General features: G+C 33.3%; 2 protein-coding genes across 2 annotated transcripts in view; both read left to right on the forward strand.

Annotated features, from left to right (window-relative positions):
- Positions 1–5,387, forward strand: part of LOC126720646 (protein ACCELERATED CELL DEATH 6-like) — a 30,979-nt gene extending 25,592 nt beyond the window's left edge. The window contains exons 4-5 of the mRNA XM_050423378.1: positions 3,453–3,988; positions 4,300–5,387. Of these exons, the coding sequence (XP_050279335.1) occupies positions 3,453–3,988; positions 4,300–5,019 (1,256 nt within the window). The 3' untranslated portion in view covers positions 5,020–5,387. The remainder of the gene's footprint in view (positions 1–3,452; positions 3,989–4,299) is intronic.
- A 4,040-nt stretch (positions 5,388–9,427) lies between these two features.
- Positions 9,428–18,963, forward strand: LOC126720647 (nucleolar complex-associated protein 3). The gene is made up of 13 exons (XM_050423379.1): positions 9,428–9,698; positions 10,513–10,682; positions 10,915–11,102; positions 11,610–11,818; positions 11,950–12,052; positions 13,544–13,707; positions 13,790–13,928; positions 14,347–14,526; positions 14,611–14,747; positions 16,187–16,516; positions 17,384–17,523; positions 17,618–17,715; positions 18,241–18,963. Exons 1-13 carry the CDS (start codon positions 9,538–9,540, stop codon positions 18,739–18,741), a joined length of 2,520 nt encoding a protein of 839 aa, XP_050279336.1. The 5' UTR covers positions 9,428–9,537; the 3' UTR covers positions 18,742–18,963.
- Positions 18,964–19,876: the final 913 nt, after the last annotated feature.

Here is a 19,876-nt window from a genome sequence, read left to right on the forward strand (position 1 = left end):
GGAAAAAATTAATTTAGAATATTCTTCCCTTCCCTTATTTGGGAGTTTAAGTAAGAGGGAATGGAATAGGTTAGGAGGGAACACTCATTCTTCTCTATTCCCTTAAAGCTCCGTTTGGGAGTTCATAAGGGAATGGAATGGAATGATCATAAGGGAATGGAAAAGAATGGAATATATTTAAGTAAGGGAAAGGAATGGAAAAGAATGGAATGAAATGAAATTAAATAATCTTGATTGGATGTTTTAAAATAAATGAATAAAAAGGAATGAAAATAAATGGCATGTAAATAATCTTGTTTGGGAGCAACACAGAGGGAATGGAATGGAATCATTTTATGACAATATTACCATTAGATCCCTATTTCAAAATAAAGGTCGAATATATAAGGGTATTTTGGGAGTTTTAGTAAAAAAATCATTAATTCTAATTTCATTCCCTCCCATTCCTCTCAATTTCGGGGGGAATGAAAATTTGAGATTTTAAGGGAATAAAGAGGAATGAGTGTTCCCTCATATCCATTCCATTCCCTCCTACTTAAACTCCCAAACAAGGGAATGAAATTTCATTCCCTCCATTAAAACTCCCAAACAAGGGAAGGAAATGGAAGAATATTATAAAATTATTCTTTTCATTCCTTTCCATTCTCTCCTCCCAAACGAGACCTAAAACCTCAAATTTTCATTCCCTTGAAACTAGGAGGAATGGGAGAGAATGAAATTAGATTCAATGAATTTTTTACTAAAACTTCCAAAATACCCTTGTATATTCAACCTTTTATTTTAAAATAGAGATCTAATAATAATATTATCATAAAATGATTTAATTCCATTCTCTCTCTATTACTTCCAAACGAGATTACTTACATTCCATTCATTTCCATTCCTCTATTTAAAAACATCCATTTAAGGTTATTTAATTTCATTTCATTCCATTCTTTTCCATTCCTTTCCATTGTTTAAATACATTCCATTCCATTTCATTCCCTTGTGAACTCCCAAACGAAGCCTTAGGGTTTGCTTAATGCCTTTTGCTTGTTAGCACAAAACCCTAATCACTTAATGAGCCGACGAGCTGAATTAACATTTTTGAAATCCCATAATTTGATCGGTTGGGATACTGCTTGATTTTTCGAGATCTAAGCTTCTTGATCGGTTGAGAAAGTGTCAAGTAGAACACTTGGACAATAAATTTCAACACCTGGGAAACAATCTTGATAGTATTTAAGACATCCAAAAAGTACTCTAACAAGACAATTTTGTTCACGATTTTCCATCCTAAATTTAGAAACCTTACAAAGTTGTTAAAGTAGTAGTTTACATGAAGTGAAACTCTATTGGTGTTCTAGTTAAAAATTAGTTATCAAAAGTTTCAAAACGTGTAAGATGATTTTCATTATTTATTTTAAATTCTTTTATAATCTATTCTAATATATATATATATATATATATTATTTAAATTAAGTTACACAATATATATTTTTATTATTCAAATTAAGTTACAATATAAAGATATTTGTTTTAGGTTTCATATAACTCTTGATTAAGTTTCTGTATCTAAAAAAGAAAAAAGAAATTGTGTACCACATAAGAATAATACTAATATCTATAAAGTTAGCCATTAGTTTTTTTTTTTTAATTAATTAATTAATTTTTTATGAGAGATAGTTTCAACTTATGACATTCATTCTTGATAATTGCTCATTATCATCAAACTGGGACGTTAATTAGTTTTTGTTTTTGTTTTGTTTTTTTGTTTTGTTTTTTTGCACGCGGGGATTGAACTCTAGAGATAGGGGCTAAATCACATTGCTCTTTGCCCCACCTCCTCACACCCCCCCCCCCCCCAACAAACCCCCCAAAAAATTATTTCTGACATTTCTAGTTTGGCCTCCCTAATTGTCCAAAACTTTATTACTGGTTTCCTAATTATTCTTAAGATTTATAATTAGTCCAAAGGATAATGACTAACAATTGATCTTCTTAATTGTCCGAAAAATTTATAATCAATCCAGTGGATAATAACACACTCTATAGCATCATTGACAACCCATTTCCGAACATAATTTCAAATTTTTTTTTCTCATCTTTCTCAACTCAAAGAAGCTACCTACAAAGCTTTTAGTACTATTGCTGCTACTAGTGCTAACCCATTGCCCCGTTTTCTTTCTCCTCAACACAACCAAAACAAACTCATGTCATCTAAAAAAAAAAAAACAAGTATGACTCTTAATCATTTTTTGTCCAGGCGCATCATCTCCTTGACCCTTTGCTGAAGTGAACATGTGTGCATTTTCTTCTCTCACTCTTTCTCTTTTATTAATCATTTTCATTCTTTTACCAATAGTATTATTTTGTTTAATTTTCTGTTTTAGCCTTCAAGAAAGCACCTATGTGGATGTGTCTTATGATTTCATTTTTGTTTCTTTCTTATACACTATATGAGTGCTTAGATTAAATATGATTTTTTTTAATCAGTTTTATGCATATTCTTTTATTTATTAAGATTCTGTTGTTCATTTTTTGTATTGCTATATGATAATATATTGTATTGCTATCTTTTTTCCATGAAAGATCATCGGGCATATTTTTGATGTGAAATGTTCTTTTATTGGATATTTTTGTATTTGTTTATAATGAACTACATAATTTTTGCATGTTCATTAATGTTTAAGAATATAATAATATATCAGAGTTGATAATTTTGTATACAATATGAACTATGGATAATGTATCAATACTACAATTTGGCCTCCTACCTAGAAATCTCTTATTTGACAATAAGAGATTTTATAAGTCGAGTTAAGTGAAACCCACCACTTAGGCATTAGTTAATAAGTAGAAAGTAGAAACATTATGTCCTCTTCCTTTGCATTTGCCTTTTGCGTATCATCTCTTGTGCAAAATATAAATTTATAGTTGGAACTTGAAACAATTGAATTGCTTAAAGACTAAGAGCATTCCGATCCGATAATTCCATCATATTCTATTTTACCATCTCAAAAAGCTAATTTATCAATTATACAAAACAATTTTACAATACACTCAATATTCCAACTTTTATTTTACCATACTACATATTAAAATAATATATCTACATAATAAAATAATATAATCTGAAAAGAGAGAGAGAGAGAGAGAATGAGACAGTGGAGAGAGGAGGTAGATTTTTGTAGGTAGAATAAAATAATAATTTTTGGATTTAGAATGTTGCTACTGTAGTAGTATTGCAAATTTTTTTAGCTTTAGCAGATCAGTTGTTGACGATTTTTTGTGCTGAAATGGTAAATCTTGGCAAGATATGGCATATACCATGCCAGCTGTGAATGCTCAAAGTAAAGGTTATTGTTAGTTTTTTATTAGTTTTTATAATAATAAATTAACTCTATTGTCATCATAAAATCTTCTGTGTCATTTAGAAAGTTCTTGCATCTAACATATTTCAATTATTTTAGGAATGACCCGAACAATTTTGGACAACACAACTCTCCGAGTTCTAACTAAACAAGCAGACGAACAAGGTCTGACTCCACTTCACTTGGCTGCATCCTTCGGTTCTCTTTGTACAACAGAGCTATTGTTGACAGCTGATAGGCATGGAGCATACATGAAAGATAAACAAGGCAGAACAGCTCTTCACATTGCAGCTTATTGTGGCCATTATGCAATAATGGAGAAGATTTTATCAAGTTGTCCGGATTGTTCTGAACTAGTTGATGATGAGAGAGGTTGGAATGCACTCCATTTTGCCGTGAACTCATTTTATCCTCGGGGTGTAGTAAGTATCATCCTAGAAAAATCGCGTTTTAGAAGCCTTTGGAATGAGAAGGATGCCGATGGAAACACAGCTCTCCATCACCATTCTAATTCTTCCAAGTTCGTACCGAAACTTATAATGAATGACCCGAGACTAGATAAGTTGGCCTTCAATAAACAAAATCTCGACCCTTTCGACGTTGCTTTAACCAATGAAGAAATAGGAGTTGTAAAGGTAATGCAATATTTTCTCTTCCACCCATAATATCAAGGCAGTGCTTTGTTTTTTCCTTTTGTTTTTCATTTTTTTACTTCGGACTTCAAGAACAGTGTCCCTTTTCAAATGTCGTATTTTCATAAAGGCTTAAACTTGTCGCACATAGTCTGTTAAACACTCCTCCAAAAACAATAGAAATTATGACTTGAAGTCACAATCTCAATTACTTTTGAGGGGTGTGTACAATAGATTATACTCTTTCATAAATTGTCAGTTGTCCTAACATTTCTGTTTCTCAATCTTGAATTATTGTTCTCCATGTTGCACAGTTTTTGTACCTTCGGAAACTTGGATTTTGGAAACTGAGTCGATCAAAGCGTGCATTTCGGAGAGTGGTCAAGGTCGAAGGGAAGGACACGATTGTGAAGAAAGATGATATCATCGAAGAAAAGTTTATGTCTAAGGTGGAGAAAGCAGCCGAAGCCCATTTAATTGTGGCCGCACTCATTGCAACTGTGACCTTTACAGCAGGAATAACCGTGCCTGGAGGTTTTGTAAGTGAAAAAGGCGCAGACCAAGGCTTTGCAATTCTGAGGACAAATGTTGCTTTCAAAGCATTCCTTATTTCAAATAGCATAGCCATGGTGCTATCTACCATTTCTGCCTTCATCCAGCTATTCGTGCCAATATGGTTTGACCAATATTTTACTTTTTCAGGCGGCACTTCTTTCTTAGCGGCCTTTAACCTAACCATTTTGGCCTTGGGAGCAATGATGCTGGCATTTTTCACGGGCATATTTGCTGTGTTAGGGATTGCCGATAGTATTCTTATTCCCACTATTATAACCTCCTTATGCCTCTGCCTCCCCTTACTTCTCATACCAGGATTAGCAACCTCTTTAATGATCCATATTTACCTTTTGTATGTGATGGCTTTGGACTCTTTCAGACAATATTTGGTCTTATGGGAGGACGACGTCATTTGTCGTGTTTTGTTCAAGTGGTCCACCCAATTAAAAAAAAAAAAATTGACCGAGGATCCTAATTAGAAAAACAAAACCAAACCATTTGGAAACCAGATACTGTTTGTAATCCCAAATTCATTTTGCCACTTTTTACTTAAAGCTTCTCTCTTTTAAACCATGTTGAATCCTAATCCAAAAGCACTGCTGGAAGTCTTTTCTCTTTTCCTGTACACCATCACTAAAGTGGTTGCCCAAACACCACCTGTTATGTCCACACAACTGCTACTGGACGCTGCTGTACGTTGAAGCATCTAGTTGTGAATTATCATCAAATGCTATCTGTCATTTCTTATCAGTTTGAGTTTTTGAATAATGTGAGAAATTATCCTTATCAATTTGGAAGTGTTTGAGTGATATATAGTTAATAAGCACTGTGCTTATATTTATCTATCTATTGCTTAGGTTGATTGGTTGTTTCTTTCTTTCAGTTTGATTGTTTGGTTGTTTCTTTTAGTTTGGAGTTTGTAAGTCTATAAATGACTTCACGCTTTGCAAAATAATATCAATTAGAAAAATTATCACATATGTTAGTCTTTTGGAAGGTTTGGTTTTTCTTTGAATTAAAATAATTTCTCTTGCTTACTGATCAAAGTATAAAAGTTACGTTCAACAGCTTACGCTTACTGCCAAGTGTGGGTTCTAGTTACCTCAACTAGTAGTATAAGAGATTTGAGATTTAATTCCTGCTTATACAAAAAAAATTGACTGCTGTCTTGGTCTAATAATAAAGAGTTATCATTAGTAGTAGCCGTTATAGGTTGAAACTTAAAAAAAAAAAAAAAAAAAAAAAAAAAAAAAAAAAAAACCCTCACTGCCAAGTTTTATCAATTAAACAAGTTCAAGTGAAGTAGTTAATTAGTAGATTTCATTTGTTATATGGATAAAACCGTAAAAGCAATCATAGTAGGAAAAATCACGCACAAGAGACAAGGAATTATTCACAAAGTAACAAAACAACCCGGGGTCTAGCCTAGACCATCAAATCCACCATGAAAAGGTTGCGATACAATGAAACTTACAAGACCTCCAATGCAGTAATTTGCCTTGTATCTAAGCTCTTAATTTTTGTTGCAATCGCTCTTCAATCCTCCGTGTTCGCAATGATGTTATATCAAGACAATTAATGACAAAGCCAGGAATTTATCTTTGAGGGTCAAACAAAAAAATAAATTTTTTCTATATATATTAATTGCAATTGTAAGGGCAGCATTTTGGTTCCTGAGCCCAAAAGGTAGAATGATTCAAGACCAAAGAGTCCAATACGATAAATTTGTAGAAAGTGGGCTTAAAAGCTAGGCTTCAATGGATCATGCAACACGCCCAATGGGTTAAAGATATTAAGAAAGCAAAGAAAGACGAGTTCTAAGCAAGAAAATCCTTCCTCAACAAACTCTAAGGAGAATGATTCTTGAATATAGTTCTTTTAGACTTGGATACAATTTCAGTTCTTGTTGCTACAGTATGTTCTTCTACAGATTTTCCGATCCTCTCTCCCTGGAGGGTCTTTTACATTATATAACTCCCTTTAGATGATCTTGACCCTCCATTTGTTGATCGTTCAGGCCATTATTTGAGTGCTTATCCTATCAGACACCTCCTCAAACCTCTTGTAAGTTGCAGTAGCCAAGGCAATACTGTTCAGGAGTCTTCTCCATATAAATGCAGCCAAAAGGTTTGGTAGGATGCATTAAATATAGTGGCATCCACCATCCCTTCAATCACGTCAAGGCTAACCCCTTCTCCAAAGCTCTTTCTCTATAGTATGACTTCCTCTAGTAACGTGTCACTAACATGGCCTTGTTGTCCGATGGTGTAGCCTCCTCGACACGATAATGGCCCCCTTAACTATGGGTATGACACGTGACACGATTTCCTTATTTAAATTCATGTACCCCACAGTAATGTAAGTACAATTCAACACACACACACACATATATATTAAATATTTTATAACTCAATGTGTACTAAAAATATGTATTTATTAAAATTAAACCACCAAGAGACAATATTAACAAAGAGAACAAGTCAATAGTTTTTAATTTGTCCATAAACCTAGATTTTCAAAATAAATTATCACCATAGTAAAGTATAATGATTAAGATAAAATAATAATAAATCAAAGAATGTTAAATAGTAGACAAACAATCACTCAAATTTCAATACTAAAAGAAATACTAATAAGAAACAACTAATTACATGTTATATGTGTGTGTGTGTGTGTGTGTGTGTGTGTGTGTGTGTGTGTGTGTGTAAGGACGCAGTTTGAGTCCTAAGCCCAAATGATAAAAGGATTTAGGTTCAAAGAGCCCAGTACAATGAATTTGTAGAGAGTGAGTTGGAAAATTAGGTTCTAATGAGTTGGGTCACAGTTACAATGGATCTAGTAGACAATAAAGCAAAAATAGACGGGATTTATCTAAGGAAAATCGTCATCGACATAGTCCGAGTAAATCAGTTCTTTTATATATTATTTGAAGTTGGTTACAAATACAGTTTTGATTGCTACAGTGTTTCTTTCTTAATTCTCTGATCCATTCTCCATGGAGGGTCTTTTACATTATATAGTTCTCTTGAAATGATTTTGGCCTTCCACTTGTTAATCGTCCAAGCCACCACTTGAGTGTTTGTCCCATCAGACACCCTCTTAGGCCCTCTATGAGTTGAGACAGCCAAGGCAGCACTGTTCAGGGATCTTCTCCACATTAATACAGCCAGAAAGTTAGTTGTAGAGCATTTAATGCTGTGGTAGCAGCTTTCCCTTGAGATATTTCATGGCCTTCCTCTATTCTGTTCCTTCTGGATACTTATCCCCATCAGTGGAATCGTCTGGAATGGTACTCCTGGTGTCAGACCACACCTTCTGACCTTAGCTTTACTCAGTCGAGGAAGTATTCCTCCTTAGACAGCCTTCTCGGATAGTCATGATCAGACCTCACCTCTTTACTTACCGACACGGATTCTTAGGGGGGTGTTTTCCCGTCTTCGGACTATTAATGTCCTTGGATTAGGCCTTGGCCCAATATATATATATATATATATATATTTATATATAGATATGCATTCCTGGGCCTATCACCCTTAAATATATATATATATATATATATAAATTACTTCGTATCTCTATTATTAATAACATGATTCCCTATTTGAGTTTCATCATTTTAGGGCCTAATTGGTAGGAGGATTTTTGTTTTTGTTTTCAAAACAGTATAAAAACAATTTTCAAAAAATTGAACTTGAAACTAGTTTTCAGATAATAATTTTTATATTTTTCGTGTTTGGCTCCCACTTTTAAGAACAATTTTCAAAATACTAAAAACAAAAGTAATTATTTGGGAGACCATTTCTATTTTTGATATTTAAAAAAATACAGTACATATTTACAAAAAATAACGTATAGAATCCATAAATTACTTTTTTGTGGATAATAATAAGTGAATAGAGCTCATCATGTTTTTTATTTTATTTTTAATAATGAGTTTCAAATTTGAAATGTGAGAATTCTTTTTATGATAAAGATAAACTCCTAAATTTAAGAGATAAAAGAGTTTGGACAAATATGTGGGGTCCACTATTTTTAATTTATTTACAACTATGTCATAAAAAACATTTTCTGTATCCTAAAAACATCCCCTTAGTCGTTTTCAAAATCTTGTTTTAAATTAGGAAAATAGGATACAGCTTTTTGAAAATTGTATTTAGAAAATATTAGCTAAACAATAAATTCAAGTGTGGGACTCACCATTTTATGGATTGCAAAACAAAAAACTATATTTAAATACTTTTACCAAACAATCCCTTACGTACTAAAATATACTTACACAAATTCTTAAACTCTCTAAAATACCCCTATCTTTTAGTTAAATAATTTCAAATTAAAATACACAAAATGGTTAAAAGAGTAATTTGTTGTTCCTAAGTTTTAGGATTTTTCTTTTCTATTTTTTATCTGAATTACTACCTTTTATTTTAAATTCAAAATTTCAAACTTTAAACCCATGTACAAATAAATTTTTTAAAACATTACATAGAGAAAGATTATAAAAATTAGAACAATATTTTTATCTTACTTTTAAACATTATGTGACACTAAACCCAAAAAAAAATAAAAATAAAAAACCTCATCACATGCACACAAAGCACCTGTGATGAGACTAACATGATATAGTAGTATATTTTTATCTGGTTTACTAATGGAGTAATTTGTTATATTATATTTATAATTTCATATAATTTATTTATTATTTTAATAACAATTAAATATATAGAAGAAAAGTCCAATTAAAAAATGATGAAAAAAAAAAAAAAAAAAAAAACAAACAAACATAAGACAGCCAAAAAAGAAAAAGAAAAAGAAAGCTTTGGGCCCGTTGGGTTGGGTCGATTACACCCACATCTTAGCCTAAAACAAAGGGTTCAAACAAAAAACCGAAACCCACAAAAAGAAAATGAAAAAATCGCTTCTCTCTGTCTCTGTTAAACTAAAACCCTAATCAAAAACCCCAAAACCACAGCGACGCAGTAGTGAGTAGTGAAACAGCGATGGGGAGGAAGAAGAGCGAGAAGATAATTCTGCCACCGGAGCTTCCGCCGGAGATACCTGACGACGAAGTCGAAGTCTCTGACGAGGACTTACAGTTCGTCCAACACAATCGCCAATACGCTCTCGGATTTTCCCGCCTCGACACCCAATCTATCACCAAGTCCGTACACACACATTCTCTCTCTCTCTCTCTCTAAACGATGTCGTTTTGCTTTGATAATAACCTAGAATGTATTTTGCCTTTCACTCGCTCTGGTTTTTCAAATGCAAATTGATGATAAACGCTGTCGTTTCACTCTGTATTTTGAAGTAAAATTCGGGAAAATGATATGTTCAGAGTTTCACATGTAGATGATAGAGACGAAATTTATTGAGAAAATGTGTATTTTTATGTGTTATTATGATAGAAATGGTAAATTTTGATTTTTTTTTTGCTTTTAGTTTGTAAATTTAGTTATAGTGATGTGATTGCATGGAAAATATATAGCTATTGGAGAGAGTAAACAATATTTGAGAATTTTTTAATTTTCAGTTTTTGTAGTTAATTCAGAAAAAAATTATTGACAATTTGTGTATTTTGATAGAAAGTCTAATGTGTTACTTAGGTTTTGCTACGTGATTACATAAAATAAAATGTAGCTATTAGAGAGTAAAAACTAATTTTTTTAAATAATTCAATAGTTGGAGGGGATTTGAATCCTACACATTTCCATTTGAGACGCTAGGAGTTGCCAGTTGAGCTACAAGGCTGTTGATAAAAACAAAAAATTGAGCTTCGTGTTGTGTGAGTTTGTAAACTAGAATTTCAAATTTGAGCTTTTTTTGGGCAAGGATTATTATAATGATACCTACATACATATATGCGCAAGAACTTTGGGTGTGATGAGCTATTATTATTATTATTATTATTATTTTGGGTGAAGATTGTGTTATGTGAGTAGTGGATTTTTATGAATTTTATTGTATGTGCGAAGGCATGTTACTCGTGTAGCTGATGCGAAAGAAGATGCTTTGGAGGCTTTGTATGAGAAGCGCTTAAAGAAGAAGGCATTGCAGAAAGAAAAAGAGGAGAGCGGAGTTCAGATTGATCCTGTGGATGCCCTTCCTGTTAAGACCTTAGATGGAAAACTCTACTATCGAACACGTATGTTGTGATTATTGTTGGCCTTTTTTACATGTGTGTGTGTGTGTGCGTGTGCCAATGAGCGAAGTTCCAAAAACTATATTCTCCCTCTATATTAATGGGGTGGAGGATGAAGTTTGTGGATTTGAGACCCACTTTGTGTATTTGTATTGTGGTGTCTTATCGGTTTGTAAGAAAGATCTTTAGTTGTATAATGTGTTTGAATGGCTTGTGTTGTTGTTATGTGATGCAGTTACGAAGACATCTACATTATCTGAACTTGGTGACGAGGAAGCTGGTAGCACAGATAAAGGCATAGTGAGGCTGACAAAACCGGAAAGGAGGGCAAAGCTTAAAAAGCAGAGGAAAGAGGCAAAGAAACTAGGGAAGGAGTTGGAGAAAGTAGAAGAAGTGCAACAGACCCCTCAAGCAGCGGTGCTGGTATTGTCTAACTGGAGTCACTTTCTGATGTTATTAAAAAATTTAACTTTTTTTTCCTCCCTATATCTGAAGCAATTGGAAATTGAATAACCTGAGATTTAAATTTATTTCAAAAAAGGAAAGAAATTATTTTATGAAGTTTTGCAACTGCGTGATGAGTACATTTGTGACAATTGCCAAGGAAAACCACGTGCACTGACTTTGTAGCTATGGTTGTCACTTGTTACCTATGTTTTTTCTCACTGCATTTCATAGTCTTCCATTGTCCGAATGCATTAGCATCCTTAATATATAAGAGAATTGCAGTTTATTGGACAATACTTAAATCTACATTTTTGTTAAAGAGTGAAAGTTGTAGAATTGTTTCAATTGTTCTTCCCCTTTAAGAAAACATCAGCAATAATTATTTCTATCTTAGGATGTGTATATGCTCCTCTGCATGCAGACTAATTCTCTTGAATTTGTGCTCTGCATATCCCTTAAAGCAATCTGTGTTTCCTTGCATAGGCTGAGGTGAAAGAAGATCTCACAGCTGAAGAAGCATTTGAAAGTAAGAAGCAAAAACTTGCAGAGCTGGGAATGGCACTCCTTGCAAATCCAGAGCCAAATATTAAATCATTAAAGGAGATGTTACAAATTTCTAAAGATAATGATCATGCTATTGCCAAACTTGGAGTACTATCCATGTTGGCTGTTTTTAAAGACATCATCCCGGGGTAGGACCCATGCTTTTAGTCTATAATGCACATTGTATATCTTATTTACTCCCCCCCCCCCCCCCCCCCTCCTCACGTTAAAGCTTTAGTTTCTTACTTGTCTTTTTTTTTTTTTCTTTTGAGCATCACAGCTATCGGATCAGGCTTCCTACTGAAAAGGAGCTGGAAATGAAGGTTTCTAAGGATGTTAAGAAGATGCGGTTCTATGAATCAACTCTTCTATCTGCATACAAGGTTGGTGCACTTCCTTTTGACTATATTCAAATCTTAATGCCAAATTGGATTTTGGAAGCTTGCTATTATATATGTTTCTTTCTTTAGAATTTTATCATGTATCTTGTCGCTTGCTTTTATGGGAAGGTTTTCTTTTTCCTGGTTTTGTGGCATTTCTTAATTCTAAAATTGATACCAATACATTTTTTTGTCATTAATTCTCTGCCTCATCTGATTTTAACTTGTTCCATTACCTCAAATATTTAACATTTTGATAAAAGATATTACCCTGATATAATATACAAGTTACAACAATAAATTGGTTTTTCATAAATTGTCTGCCTCATATATTTTTAATTTTTTTCATGAGCTGTAATGTATAAAATTTTAATGAAACAAATTACAATCTTTTGTTATACCTATTGATGTTATTAAAGTTTCAAGAGCACGCAGCTTTATTATTATTTTTTTTTTACCAGATTTCATTAATTAAAATATAGTGTGTGCTTAAAGAAGAAATGGAGTGCCTGTAGACTTGATCTGATTTATAAAGTTCTTGATGATTGCTTTAAACTCCATAGATATAAGAGTCTTGATTTTTTTTTAACTGATTTTTCAGTAAAACAATTTTGGTTCTTATAGTTCAAAAAAATTTTAATTACTTATTAAAAGAAGGTGTGTGTGGGTGTGAATTTGTTTTACTTACAAAAAAAAGGTTTTTTTTGTTTGTTTATCTGGTAAGTAGAAGACAATAAGATTATCATAAAATGAAAAAGGGTAGACGGAAATGTATAGAAGGGCCAAAAAAGAAAAAGAATTAAAGTCCACCTAGCTTTCTCTTACTAATTTTACTTTTGTTCTTGAGATTTTTATATGTATAGACGAGTGCTATACTGTTTTTTTTCCTTGTAATTCGTTATTTTTTTTTTTTAAATGTAAAACTTTATCTAAAAACTTTAAGACTTCACTTTTTTTTCTTTTCTTTTTTTAAAATATAAATAAATTAGATTCTGATCATTTGTATAGAACAGCAATAACAAAATTCAATACCAATTACACACAGGAGTTACTTGTTATGCTTGGTGGGTTTATTCAAGATACAAACCAGTGGGTTTATTCAATGATACAATCCGTTTATAGTGGTAAAGTTTGATCAATTCTGTGTTATGGAGACTCACATTAGGTAACTGTTTTAGGAATAAAAGGAGAGCAATCCATTGAGTTTAGATAGCTAGGGTTTTTGGTTTAGCTGCACTTCTAGTTAAATCCATGCCATAATGTGGATTGATTTCTTTTAATAGTTGATAACAGATTGGAATTTAATACTGTTACATGCTCGACATATTTGGCCGCTTTCATGATTCCATCAGCAAGGTATTTTAATTAGAATATATTGGCAATGTTGTAGAATGTTTATATTTCTTACCTGTTTGGATTGTCTGAAAACTGAAAGGCTTGAATGTTCATTGTGATAAGTTTTAATGGGTTTATTCTTCTAATTCATGTTTACAGGCATACCTGCAGTGGTTGATAATGTTAGAAAAGAAGCCTTCATTTCAGCATGTTGCTGTTCGCTGTATCTGTACTTTGCTTGATGCAGTTCCACACTTTAACTTCCAGGAGAGCTTGCTAGGTGTTATTGTCAGAAATATAGGTTCCTCAGATGATGTGATAAGGTTTTCATATATTTATTTGCCTTTTATAGAGAATTTAGTTTTTTCTCAAATTCTCATTTTGAAAATGTCTACTACTGGACAGGAAACTCTGCTGTGCTACAGCTAAGTCACTTTTTACCAACGAGGGAAAACATGGTGGTGAAGCTACTGTGCTGACTGTTCGAATGATTGCAGATCATGTGAAAGCTCATAATTGCCAGTTGCACCCTGATTCCATTGAGGTGCAAGTTCATTTTATTTTTATTATATTTTTAATTGATTCTTTTGCTGTAGTCAACCCTGGATGTGAATTACTAGGAGAAACAAAATCTGGTTTGATTCAAAATTTGGATGGTAGTGACTTTGTAGAAAGTATAGCAGCATCCTACTTATACTGTCAGTTGCTGTACAAAAACTAGATTTATGATATGATTGTTTATACCTTATCTTTGGTTGTCACCTAAATTTGGACTCCATGAGTAGCTAATGTGAAAGAAGATATCTTGGGTCACAGAGGTGCTTAAAGACTCTTTTGATGTCTAGCCTTATTGAGACTTGTCATTTTGACTGATCTTTGCAATTTATATTCTATAAGTTCATTCCCACTGATTTTTTGCCTGTCTTTTTTATATCTCTTTTATTGTTTTCACCCTTTTTCAGGTTTTCTTGTCTCTGTCATTTGATGAGGATCTCCGGAGGCAAGAAAAAGCAGCAAAGGAGGACAATAGAGTCAAAAACAAGAAAAATAAAAAAAGAAAGAATCTTGAGGAGCCAAGCCAAATGCCAGGCAGTGATAAAAAGAAAAGTAGGAAAGAGTTGATGACAAAGATGAGAGAGGAGGTATTCCTTTATCCATGAGAATAATTGTCTACTTGGTTTTTTATGTTTCTTATTTGATTTGTTTATCATGATGCTCTTTTACAGGTTGCTGCCGATTATAAGGCTGCTTCTTTTACCCCTGATGTTACAGAGCGGAGGGTGATGCAAACACAGACGCTTTCTGCTGTATTTGAGACATATTTCCGTATTTTGAAGCATACCATGCAATCAACATCTGCGAGGTGTGTTCACATGTTTTTACAAGAAAGAGAGACATAATATGAATTTAGTAGTCCAATCTGTCCTGTCCGTAAAAGGCTAATTGGTTAACTTGCATAATTGGGGCCAGAGAGGGCAGATCCACTTTCAATTTGGCTCATGTTTTGCATATGGCAGATCAGTCATTAGATGAGAATTTAGCTCTGCCTTATGCTTCGGAGTCTAGGCAACTAACCATCTATCCAATTGCCTTAGTTCTTATTTGTTGCATGTTTATATCTCGGAAATAGTTGATTTGCATTGGCTGTTGTACACATTTTATGCATGTAAGTGAACTTCTATCACAATTTTAGGTGTTTGAAGATGATTCTGGAAATTGATGCTCACTTCTACTGCCGCTTTTGTCACCTTTGGGTATAATTTAGTCTTGGGCTTTTGTTTGACCTTGCAGAATCATATGCTGAATAAGAGTTATTCTAGGACCACAACCAATTCCACACTTATTTTCACAACCATCCTATGTGGCAAACTGTATTTGGTTGCTTGTCACTTTCACATGGACTAGCCACGTTTTTCCCACCACTCACAATTAGTCACATTGGATGGTTGTGAAAATGGGCATGAAATTGGTTGTGGTCCTTTTTTTGTTTGAATAATGATATTGCTTGATATGATTGTTATAATGGTTCGTATGAAAATCTGTAGTGTAGAAAATCCTATGAAAGTTGACTTTTCACTGGCTTGATTTTAGTAGGTTTTATCTTTTGTTGCTTTGACTCTTCTTTAGAGACAGGGTAATTGTTCTTAAGTTGCCTCTAGGTTGGACAACAAGCAAGCAGTTTTGATTTTCTCTTGCCTGCTCTATTTTCAAACAATTAAAATCTGAAATGCTATGTATTTATAGATACGAGCATGCAAATAATATGTACCTTATCCTGAACTTTTTGTATTACTGCTCTCTGATATAGTAAAATTTTTCTTGTAATCTGGTATTGGTATCTTCTTAGTTGCCATCTTTCTAACTGTTTTACCTATAGGCAATTTTATGTTGATACCATCTTCCTGATTATTTTATCTATAATTAATTATGTTCACATCTAAGACATTATAGTTGCTACATATTGAATCCATTTTCAATATGATCTGCGTGAGTGCAAGTAGGTTTTAAAATTTTGGACTTTGTTCTATAGATTTAAACTGTTCAGAGATAGGTGATTGGAAAATAATGTCTGGAGTCTGGACGAATGCTTAATTCCATGAAAACTATTTGTGCATTGAATTGAGTTCTCATATATACTCACAGATTAGCACCAGGTCATAATATTTGTTTTTTTTTTTTTTTTTTTTTTTTTTTTTTCTTAGAGGTTTTTGTTCAGATATACTTTTTTTTTGTTGATAATTTGTATCAAAAAGTTAAATTGGAGTTAGACTTACTAAATATTTTCCTTATTTTATTTCTCAGCCAGGAAGAGATTGCTAATTCAGATTCTGGTGCATCTGGGTCCCACCCACTGCTCTCTCCATGTCTGAAAGGATTAGGAAAATTCTCGCATCTAATTGACTTAGATTTTATGGGCGATCTTATGATTTATCTTAGAAAGCTTGCTTCTGGCAGTGGCAACTCTGGCAATTGTTCACAGAAAAATTCGAAATATTTGACTGTATCTGAGCGCCTCCAGTGCTGCATTATTGCTTTTAGAGTGATGAGGAGCAATCTTGATGCCTTGAATGTTGATTTACATGAATTCTTTGTTCAGCTTTACAATATTATGCTTGAGTACAGCCCTGGAAGGTTAGTAGCGATTGTGCTGATTCGAAAACCTTGCTTTGGAAACATATATTCTCTACTGCTACCTATCAGGAAATGTTGTCTTTTATTTTATTCTATTTTATTTTATATTATATTATAACTTGTATGCTTATCTGCAAGAGCTTTCTGAAACAGCCTTGTCCACCTGCTTTAGCTTATTATAGTCTCTTGGGGAGAGTCCGCAGCCCTATTTTCTTAGATAAAAAAATGACCTTTGATCTAAATGAGAGTTTCTGTTTAAACTGATTTATCTGACATGAAAGAATAATTCGTAACTACGACATTTATGCATTCATGTGCACCATACTATTGAACAATGGATACTTTGTCTTTATCTGTTGTAAGTTTAATTTGTACATGTGTATTGATATTTCCTGTCCTGCATATCCTTTATTAATGTGCATGTTCTCTCTCTCTCTCTTGTTTTCTCCAAATGGAGTCATTTAAGTCATCCTTTTTTACCATACATGGATCCAGCCCTCTCTTTCTCACTCACACACGAATTCGCCCCTCCTCCCTTCTCTTTCCTAGATGTGCATATTGAATACTTGTGGACACAAGTGCTTTGCTCTGTCCAGTTCAAGTCAGGCAACTATTGAAACCTTTACTGTAAATTTATTCCCAGATGTGCAGCATAACATTTTCTGTTTCTCTTTTGGGGTTGGTCTGATTTGTTTCCTTCCATCTTCTTTTGGGTTGGGTTTTAAGTGTGTTATTTCTCTTTTTCATTCCTTCAGTTGTATTTAACATCTCTCTCTCTCTCTCTCTCTCTCCAAATAGTGGCTGCACGCAAGGGAGATGCAATGTATTTATTTTTATATTTTGTTTTTTTTTGGGTTTGTGGATCAGAGACCGGGGTGAAGTGTTAGCTGAAGCTCTGAAGCTGATGTTGTGTGAGGATAGACAGCATGACATGCAAAAGGCTGCTGGTTTTGTAAAACGCTTGGCCACATTTTCGTTATGCTTTGGATCTGCTGAGTCCATGGCTGGTATATTATTTATGTGCAGTTACCTAATTAGTTATCAAAAACCTGTTGGTATGCTTCTCTTTTATTTATCTGGTTCTTCTTTGGGACTTTGCAGCCTTGGTTACATTAAAGCATCTTCTTCAGAAGAATATCAAATGCCGGAATCTGTTAGAAAATGATGCTGGAGGTGGTTCTGTTTCAGGTATCATTGCGGTAAGTTCTTGGCAATTCTTGTGCAATGAGAAAATATGCACATTGTTGTGTTTTTTATTTCTAACCTCTGCTCCACCTTGATTGTTTGTAATGCATGAGAATTCACTCATTTTTTTAATTAAAATTTTTTCACATGCTCTACTAACTGTGAGACACATTTAGTTCATCAAGAGACTTATAAAAAAACATTGAGTTCATCAAGAGGCCTTGTAAAATGAGATGGAACATTTTCAGTGTGCTTTAATGCCTACAACAACAGGATTATTACACATTCATGTTGATAGTTGCACTATATATATATATATATATATATATATATAATTTTTTTTAAAATATTATTTAGAAAGGTATATTTGTCTACATAAAAGTTGCTCTTGGATGGACTATAATATATACCTGTGGTTTGGAATTTAGCTCGCTTCCATGAGCTTGTGGCATTTTATAAAGTGGTGCTCCTGCTTCATTCCTTTGGGAATTCAATAACTAACCTGAAATTTTCCTTCTCTTTCTCTGTCCGTTGTGCAGAAATTTCAGCCATATGCCTCAGACCCCAATTTAAGTGGTGCTCTTGCTTCAGTCCTTTGGGAACTCAATCTACTATCTAAGCACTATCACCCAACAGTCTCCACAATGGCTTCAAACATTTCAAGTATGAGCTCAGCTCAAAACCAAGTTCATCTATCTATCGTCTCTCCTCAACAAGCTTTCATGGACTTGTCACTTGAACGTGAATCCTTCAAGCCACATAATGAGAGCATGAAATTGAATAACAAGAGGAAAAAAGGAAGTGGGTCTTCCAAATCAGCTTCTATTGAGCCTATTCCAGACGCTAGTTCAATCGATGAAGATGAGGTTAGAAAGAAACTTTCAACACATTTCAATCTCCTTCGTGACATTAAGGAGAACGAACGATTGAGGAGTGAGTTAGATCGCACAACATTATACCTACAGCTATATGAACAACATAAGAAGCAAAAGAAAAAAGGGAAGGCAAAGACCAAGAGAAGTAAAGTATTGACTGCTTAGTAATTTTGTTGTCTTCCAAAAATTTTGTGATTTTCTTATAATGTATATTTTTCTATTTTTTTTGGTTCCCATTTTCTACATCTCCTTTCCCTAGATGCAATTCTTTACAGTTTTCTTTATAAATTTAGCGGGGCAAAACTTAATTCTACCGGTGGATTAGCAATCCTAATTTTGTGTACCTAGCATCCAAAGAACAATGAAGTTATTTTTGACGTTCCGACCTTTTCCAATGTTACTTTTGTAAGATCAGACTTCTTACTACTCGTTCAATATCAGCTGCAAGTGAAACAAATTGCTTTGAAAATCTCTCTTTTAAATTATTTTTCTTTAAACTTAAATATTTTTTTTTGAGGTGACTTCATCGGCTCAATTCCTTTGTTTCTTTTACTTATTTTTATTTGCAAGCAAAAAAGAAAAAGAAAAGCAGAGAAAGAAGTCACTAAACAAATGTGGCGTTGTCATGACCATCAGGGCTTTAATGGGGCTATTATTATGGGTATAATACACTTGTTGAAGTATCAATACTCGAATCGTTCAACTCTTATCAAATATCATGTGAAGTGATACCAGAACCAAGGAGCATGTTCTCTCCACATAATTGAAATATTAATTATTTCTCACAAACTGTATCTCATAGACAATCTCAATATATCAATTAAGTCCCTCTCTAACTTCAAAACATAATAAAAATAACCATTACATAAGAAAAATACATGCTTTCTACTTTGCTAGAAGGATGAAAAACTTGCTTCAGTCTTTACACACTCTTATTGGTAATATTACACAATAATAGAATATGACATCAGGAAAATCTAAAAGAAATGAGACCTAATAGGTATCCCTTTTCTACGTCTTTTCGGATTACATTGACAAGGTTCATCACTCCTATTAGTTGCCAAAGATAGCATCTCATTGGAAAGATCTCCTTTTGATATCATTGTATCTTTCACCTATAATCAAATTATATGTACTAGTGAGAAATCTTTTCGAACATGTATATCAAATTACAAAACAGAGTATTGAAAGGTAATTATAAATTAAAAAATATACAAATATCTCACCTTGCATGCGAGTGAGCAAAACTTGAATGACCCTCTTGAAAAAAATTTGGATAAATCCAATAGTTCATATCCAC

This window comes from Quercus robur, chromosome 4 (genome assembly GCF_932294415.1).
Source record: "Quercus robur chromosome 4, dhQueRobu3.1, whole genome shotgun sequence".
Lineage (NCBI taxonomy): Eukaryota > Viridiplantae > Streptophyta > Magnoliopsida > Fagales > Fagaceae > Quercus > Quercus robur.

What these genes read in the sequence shown, in the direction of transcription:
- LOC126720647 (XM_050423379.1), top strand. Translation starts at nt 9,538, where the DNA reads ATGGGGAGGAAGAAGAGCGAGAAGATAATTCTGCCACCGGAGCTTCCG. An exon ending in CTCTTCTATCTGCATACAAG is followed by an intron (nt 12,053 to 13,543) that starts GTTGGTGCACTT and finishes TCATGTTTACAG; the next exon opens with GCATACCTGCAGTGGTTGAT. An exon ending in CTTGAGTACAGCCCTGGAAG is followed by an intron (nt 16,517 to 17,383) that starts GTTAGTAGCGAT and finishes TTTGTGGATCAG; the next exon opens with AGACCGGGGTGAAGTGTTAG.